At 45.0% G+C, this 8282-nt stretch overlaps 1 protein-coding gene across 7 annotated transcripts in view; it reads right to left on the reverse strand.

The window, feature by feature from the left end:
* PLA2G6 (phospholipase A2 group VI) overlaps nucleotides 1-7649 on the reverse strand; it is a 103872-nt gene extending 96223 nt beyond the window's left edge. For 3 of the 7 annotated variants that reach the window (XR_011315026.1, XM_069736962.1, XM_069736957.1), the window contains exons 1-2: nucleotides 7577-7649; nucleotides 4507-4723 (exon numbers count right to left, since the gene is read on the reverse strand). Coding sequence is in view for 5 of the 7 variants with exons in the window: in XM_069736962.1 (XP_069593063.1) it covers nucleotides 4507-4715 (209 nt within the window). In the remaining 2 variants the exon portion in view is untranslated. Of the gene's footprint in view, nucleotides 1-4506; nucleotides 4724-5760; nucleotides 5780-7503 lie in introns of those variants that run through there. The other 4 variants (XM_069736959.1, XM_069736964.1, XM_069736960.1 and 1 more) reach the window with 4 other exon arrangements.
* Between the last annotated feature and the right edge of the window lie 633 nt (nucleotides 7650-8282).

Consider the following 8282-nt stretch of genomic DNA (forward strand, 5'->3'; position numbering starts at 1 on the left):
AAAACGGTAAAAAAGAGTTCTTTGGGTCTGAATAGCAGACCCGTCCGTGTGCCTCCTACGGACACTAAGCAAGAACTGGTTAGCTGGGAGCCAGCAGGAGGGTGTATACTGCAGGGGAGGAGCTAACTTTTTCTTTGTATTACTTAGTGTCAGCCTCCTGGTGGCAGCAGCATACACCATGGTCTGTGTCCCCCAATGAGGCGAAGGAGAAATCCAAAATGTGTTAAAAAAAAAGTTGCACCATTTCCCGAAACCCGTAGAGTCTCCATTTTCGTGATCATCGGTTGGGTGAGATCTTACCCGTATATACTCGTGTATAAGCCGACCCGAGTATAAGCCGACCTCCCTAATTTTGCCACAAAAAACTGGGAAAACTTAATGACTCGAGTATAAGCCTAGGGTGGAAAATGCAGCAGCTACCGATAAATTTCAAAAGCAAAAATAGATACCAATAAAAGTAAAATTAATTGAGACATCAGAAGGTTAAGTGTTTTTGAATATCCATATTGAATCAGGAGCCCCATATAATGCTCCATAAAGTTTGATGGGCCCCATTAGATGCTCCATATTAAAATATGTCCCATATAATCCTGCATAAAGGGTAATAAGGGCCTCATAAGATGCTCCATAGAGATATTTGCCCCATATAGTGCTGCACAAGTGTTATGGCCCCATACAGATGCTCCGCACAGCCACTTGCCCCTTATAATGCTGCACAAGTATGGCCCCATAAGATGCTCTGCACAGCTACTTGCCCCATATAGTGCTGCACAAGTATGGCCCCATAAGATGCTCTGCACAGCTACTTGCCCCATATAGTGCTGCACAAGTATGGCCCCATAAGATTCTCTGCACAGCTACTTGCCCCATATAGTGCTGCACAAGTATGGCTCCATAAGATGCTCTGCACAGCTACTTGTCCCATATAATGCTGCACAAGTATGGCCCCATAAGATGCTCTGCACAGCTACTTGCCCCTTATAATGCTGCACAAGTATGGCCCCATAAGATGCTCTGCACAGCTACTTGCCCCTTATAATGCTGCACAAGTATGGCCCCATAAGATTCTCTGCACAGCTACTTGCCCCATATAGTGCTGCACAAGTATGGCCCCATAAGATGCTCTGCACAGCTACTTGCCCCATATAATGCTGCACAAGTATGGCCCCATAAGATGCTCTGCACAGCCACTTGCCCCATATAGTGCTGCAGAAGTATGGCCCCATAAGATGCTCTGCACAGCCACTTGCCCCATATAGTGCTCCACAAGTATGGCAACATAAGATGCTCTGCACAGCCACTTGCCCCATATAGTGCTCCACAAGTATGGCCCCATAAGATGCTCTGCACAGCCACTTGCCCCATATAGTGCTGCACAAGTATGGCCCCACAAGATGCTCTGCACAGTCACTTGCCCCATATGCTGTGGCTGCCATAAAAAAAAATTAAAAAAAAAAAAAATCACATACTCACCTGTCTTCACTCAGGACCCCGGCACTGTCACCTGCTCCTTGTGCGTCTCCGTCTTCGGCACTGACGCTCAGCAGAGGGCGCGCACTGACTATGTCACTGCGCCCTCTCACCTGAGCGTCACTGCTGAAGACAGAGCGACACCCGGACCGAGGAGCAGGTGACTATCGCGCAGCGCTCCCCCTCCCCGTATACTTACCTGTTCCTGGCGCTGCGTCCCTGCTTCTTCTCCGGCGCTGCATCTTCTTCCTGTATTGAGCGGGCAGCGTCACTGCTCATATACAGTAATGAATATGCGGCTCCACCTCTATGGGGGTGGAGCCGCATATTCATTACTGTATATGAGCGGTGCCATGTGACCGCTCAATACAGGAAGAAGCTGCAGCGCTGGAAGAAGCAGGGACCGCGCCGGGAGCAGGTAAGTATAATTACACAGCCCCCGCTCCCCCTCCCGTGCCGACCCCCGGGTATGACTCGAGTATAAGCCGAGAGGGGGACTTTCAGCCCAAAAAAATGGGCTGAAAATCTCGGCTTATACTTGAGTATATATGGTACTTTTTGCGTGCCGAGCTGATGTTTTCAATTATACCATTTTGGTGCAGATACAACCTTTTGATCACCCGTTACTGCATTTTAATGCAATGTTGCGGAAACAAAAAAAACGCAATTCTGGCGTTTTTACTTTCTTGTTACGCCATTTAACAATCAGATTATTTTTTTTTTATATTGATAGAACGGGCGATTCTGAACACAGCAATTCCAAATATGTGTATGTTTGATTTTCTTTTTTTGTTTTATTTTGAATGGGGCAAATGGGGGTGATTTAAATATATTTATAGCAGGTGAGTATAACGGGGGCATTGCGTGATATTTACCTGTCCGCGTTCCATCGCCGCTCCGTCTTAGGTGTTTTTAATTGCAGCAGGATTCTACCCCTCCACAGAGATATAGACTTTAGTCCGGAGAGGATTCATATTACGTTCCCAGAGAAATGTAGACTGTCTAAGAGAGGTTTGGCATTAGGACCTGGCAACGAGAAACACATTAACGTGGCTGCCAGGTACACAATTCATGAGCTAAGCATTCTCAATTCTTCATATTTCTAGTGCAGTGATGCAACCCAATTTTCATAGTTTATGTTTCCAAGCTATGGCGCTACAGAGTGCTACCTTATCTGTTTCAATGGAGTGTCAGAGCACATGCTCGACTGTCGCTATATTCATACCCTTTGGGGCTGCTGATCGCTCACCTTTATCCGGCAATCCAATAGAAAATGAATGGAGCTGTACACGGGCATTAGACCTGGCGCTACATTTTGCAAAAGGAAATAAAATTCTTCTGCCGACCGTTGTAGGTCCGATTGGACAACCGCCAATCAGCTATTTATCACTTATATTGTGGATAGGCGATACTCTATTTTAAATTCTTTAACTTATGACAATCATTTTCATTGTAGGAAACTAGTAATAGGGTATGTGCACACGTTGCAGATTTCCTGCGGATCCGGAAGTGATTTACAGTACAATGGGAAAAGAAATGCTGTGCTAATGGTGTGGAAAAATCCACATGGAAAATGCAGCAGATTCAAAAAAGGACCATGTCAATTATTTTTGCGGATCTGCTTCGTTTCTGCACCCATTCCATAATAGAAATCCGCAGGGATAAAAAAGGAAGAAATCCGCAGCAAATCTAAAAAAAAAAGTGCAAAAAAAAGGAGAAGATTCTGACCTGCGTTTTCTGCCAAGAAATGCAGAATCTGCACAGAAAATTCCACAGTCAAATCCGCAACGTGTGCATGTAGCCTTAGGGTTTACTCACACTGGCTTATAATACGGAGCAGTGCAACGCGAGAAAACATTGCATTGCACTCTGACCAATGCTATTAAATCAGTCAGTGCTCACTTGGAGATGGACACCTCTCCATTACTAACCCCTAAATTTCATGCCAGCTGACATCAACCCCACAAACCGTTACCCCAGTTGGCACAGCACCAGGGCAACTAGGAACAGCCGGGTCAAGTGCCAGAATTGCTGCACTTCATGTGATGCGCCATTTCTGGGGCGGCTGACGATCAGGTATTTTTAGCCTGGGAAAGGTCCAATAACCATAGACCTTCCCAGCTTTATAATATCAGCTGACAGCTGTCTACTTTACCTTGACTGGTTCTGAAAAATAGTGAGGAACCTCGCCTCTTTGTTTTTTTTAAATTTATTTAATAGATTAAATATTGGCGAAATGCCTTTTAGTGCCATATGAAAAGGGACTAGATGGTGAAGTTTATTATATGTCTACAGGATATCTACCGTATATACTCGAGTATAAGCCGAGATTTTCAGCCCATTTTTTTGGGCTGAAAGTCCCCCTCTCGACTTATACTCGAGTCATACCCAGGGGTCGGCAGGGGAGGGGGGGCGGGGGCTGTCTAGTTATACTTACCTGCTCCGACGCGGTCCTTGCAGTCCCCGCTTCTTCCAGCGCTGCATCTTCTTCCTGTATTGAGCGGTCACATGGTACCGCTCATTACAGTCATGAATATGCACCTCCACCCATAGAGGTGGAGCCGCATATTCATGACTGAAAATGAGCGGTAACTGTGACCGCTCAATACAGGAAGATGCAGCGCCGATCAACAGACCGATTTTTTATACGCTAGTGTGACTCCATCCTTACCCGGCATTCAGGAGCGGAGCATGAGGCCGCATAGCAATACATGAAGCTAAACGCTCCGCTCCTGAGTGCCGGGTATTGACATGCAAGACTCATCCGAGTTTCTCACAAATGAGTATGAGCCCTTAGGGAGAGATTATTGCTTCTGTTGATGTAATCAACAACCTATAGTTAGGTTTTCAGGTCCGAATAGTGATTAACTCCCATAGATGTCAAGGCTGGGAATGGACGCATACACCAGCTGCCCTCTGTCCCAGTCAGCAGGACTCCTGGGCACAATCCTTAACTCCCCTTTATATCATTTCTAGATTGCCAAAATTGGTAAGAGTTTAGCTAGCTGCCCTGGAGAAAGCCACGAGGGAACTTACCGAAAGGCATTTTGTGGAGAGAGGGGATTTACCAAGAGACATTCCCACGATTTTGCTGACTTGCTCTTGTACAGTAAGACTCGTCCTTCTTCCCGAATTCGATGGCATCCGACATAGTCCAAAAGTGCCACCTCCCGCACTTTATAAGGATTTGTGAACAGGTTGCCCACTGCGCTCACAGTGCTGAATATTTTTCCAAAGAGATCCATGGAAATCACTGGGAGAAACGTCATCACCAGAAAATAAGTGTTAATGAAAAAGAAGATGAGAAGACGTCTCCAGGACTGGGTGTACTATTAGATTTGTAACCGAATATTAACCCATAATTCCAGCAGAAATACAAAGATCAAGACCGTGTGTGTGATCTGTTGTGTGTATAAACAGAATGTGGAGGGCACCACCTTTTATACAACATTAAGTAACCAGTCCTGAATCTACATCAACATAAAGAACATCATGAAATTATGGAGAGCAGAAAGACATGTTGAGAAAGGAGATCAACAGGACCACAAAATTACAAAAATATATATCCAAAGTTTATTACACAAACACTGTAAACAGACCATACATTAAAAACAATTAAAATATACCAAAAATACCCGTAATGACGGTAGTACAAAACACAACCCACAGACTAGAATGTATCTTGGCACAAAGGTTTGGAACAAAAAATATATAAATATATATAGCACTTCAAATATATAACATCATATGGGCAGAAACATGATACATAGGTCTTAATCTAATGGAAAACACATAAAATAATGTATATAATCCAATAAAATACCCATAGAGTGTGCCAGTCCCAGTTAGTAACCACAGAACCTAATGAGAAGGAAGGACATGGGTATGGACCACTTTAGAAGGGAATATCCATATGAGCACTATGCCCACTAAACTGTGTATAATATAAACCAAACGAGAGCCTCCAAAATACCATATCATCTAAGTTATGTAAGGCTAAATATAAAGATCAAAACCAGTTTAGATAGAGCACAAAAGGAGGCAGTCCTATACACAAATAAACCAAGATGTCATACTCATGTCGTGCCCATGAAATGTGTCATACTCCAAACCCGAAATAGAGGCAAATAAACGGGGAGTCCAGTCCGTCCTGTCAGTCCGTCCTGTCAAATAAGGTGCCAAGTAAGTCCGTAGGGCAGTGTTGCCCTACGCGTGTCGCCGCACAAAAGGCAGCTTCATCAGGGGCCAGTATGTCCGCTTACAGACCCTCGTGGTTTAAATGCAACTTACATTATGCATGGATCAGCTTCAGCTGAGAGATGGAGCTGCGTGTAAGAGACCGGAAGCAATAGCCGCGTTGTTGCCTGTGTTGTACGCAGGCGCCGCAATACCAAGGGTGAGCCGCGCGACAGGACGGACTGACAGGACGGACTGGACTCCCCGTTTATTTGCCTCTATTTCGGGTTTGGAGTATGACACATTTCATGGGCACGACATGAGTATGACATCTTGGTTTATTTGTGTATAGGACTGCCTCCTTTTGTGCTCTATCTAAACTGGTTTTGATCTTTATATTTAGCCTTACATAACTTAGATGATATGGTATTTTGGAGGCTCTCGTTTGGTTTATATTATACACAGTTTAGTGGGCATAGTGCTCATATGGATATTCCCTTCTAAAGTGGTCCATACCCATGTCCTTCCTTCTCATTAGGTTCTGTGGTTACTAACTGGGACTGGCACACTCTATGGGTATTTTATTGGATTATATACATTATTTTATGTGTTTTCCATTAGATTAAGACCTATGTATCATGTTTCTGCCCATATGATGTTATATATTTGAAGTGCTATATATATTTATATATTTTTTGTTCCAAACCTTTGTGCCAAGATACATTCTAGTCTGTGGGTTGTGTTTTGTACTACCGTCATTACGGGTATTTTTGGTCTATTTTAATTGTTTTTAATGTATGGTCTGTTTACAGTGTTTGTGTAATAAACTTTGGATATATATTTTTGTAATTTTGTGGTCCTGTTGATCTCCTTTCTCAACATGTCTTTCTGCTCTCCATAATTTCATGATCTGTTGTGTGGGTGCAAAATAAAGGCTTTATCATGTAAAGTAGCGACTGTCCCAGCGGCATTTCCAATAATAGCACTCAAATCTAGCTCAAGAATTGGGCGCAGAGGTGTCAGCGGGAGGTGGTCAGGACTCCCATGTGGATGAGCGGCACCTGTGTCTACTACACGTGGAGATGCCAGAAATGTACAAACTGGGACAATCCCTTTAAAGGGATGTCAGCTGTACTTCCCTGCACCAGTGCTGCTCCTGGTCACTGGCTGCAGCGGTGACGTCATGGCTACAGTATATATCGTCACTGCAGTCAATCCCTGGGCTTAGCAGTGATGTAGATGTCTTGAATGAGACGCCATAAGTGTGCTGGGACACCCCCTTTAAACACCCCGATCTGCTGCTTCTCCTGGTCATTTCCTACTGGCTGCAGCAGTGACATCATGACCACAGTGTGCATGTGACCACTGCAGCCAATCACTGAGCTCAGCTACTGGCTACATAAGCATCCATGCTGAGCTATGTGATTGGCAGCAGCGTTATTGTGAACGGTAGTCATGAGGTTACCACTGCAGCAAGCAAACAGTGACCGGCGGGGATCTTTAAAGGGGATGTCTGGGGACATTTATGACATCCAATTCATTCCGTATACCGCATGATTGCTGCTAAGCCGTGTGATTGGCTGCAGCGGTGACGCATGCCATAGTCATGAAGTGACTGCAGCAGCAGGGTGGCGGTGCTGGAGAGGGGGAAGGACAGCAGGTTGGTTTTTTTACATAAGACAACTATTGTGGTGAAAAATATGACGATAGAAAATCCCTTTAATAGAACAGAGGGCGGGACACTGCGGTGGCGCTAAATTTACAGGGGCAGCAAGATTTTTTTAATGACACACTCAGTGCTTTGAGGAAAAATTTTAAGGAAAATCCTGTCCAGCCCCCATAATAACCATAGAATACCCTGGAGCTTTCCAGAACAGCACCGAGCCCCCTCGCAGACGCACACACCGAGAACACGGCCCCGAGCAGTCACCTGTAGTCACTCACGTGATGCTGTCACAACAAGCCTCCCCGCCGCCGGTCACACGCTTCCGCAGTAGGAGGACACGCCCAGCGGTGGGAATTACTGACCAATCAGCGCTCTCCTTCATTAGCCTCCGTCCTCAGCTAACCAATGAGCGCTCTCAGAGGGCGGGACTTCCCAAGACACGGACCAATAGGCATCAGATATTCGAGTAGCCGTGTGCGTAGCTACAATACAACTGAAGCGATTACGGGTAATGTCCCATTGTAAGTAAACAGGCCGGGAAGCCAAAGGCCGCCATCTTGTGAGAGACTGAAACAGCGATCGCCATTTTTACTGTGGTAATCACTGAGCTTGCCAGTAACAGGAATGGAGCGAGCAATGATGCAGCGCTTTTTACCTCACACTATAGACAGCGCACGCCGCCATTACACTTGTAGATTGGAAAACTCGTCTTGTTGAATGCATGAGGTGCTAGTATAGGGCGGCCTGTATTAACCCCTTCTTTTTGCGCTTTTCTTTTTCTTCCTCTGCACACAAGACCTTTTTATGTTTCCATGCACACAGTCATATGAAGGCGGAAGGCCTGAGGGGTTTTTATAATTATTTTTATTGTAGTATTGAATGACACTGTTCATTTTATCATAAAATGGACGTGAAATGGGAATAAAGTACAAAAACGATGAAATGGGAAAGAAAATGCGATTCCGCCATG

This window comes from Ranitomeya imitator, chromosome 8 (genome assembly GCF_032444005.1).
Source record: "Ranitomeya imitator isolate aRanImi1 chromosome 8, aRanImi1.pri, whole genome shotgun sequence".
Lineage (NCBI taxonomy): Eukaryota > Metazoa > Chordata > Amphibia > Anura > Dendrobatidae > Ranitomeya > Ranitomeya imitator.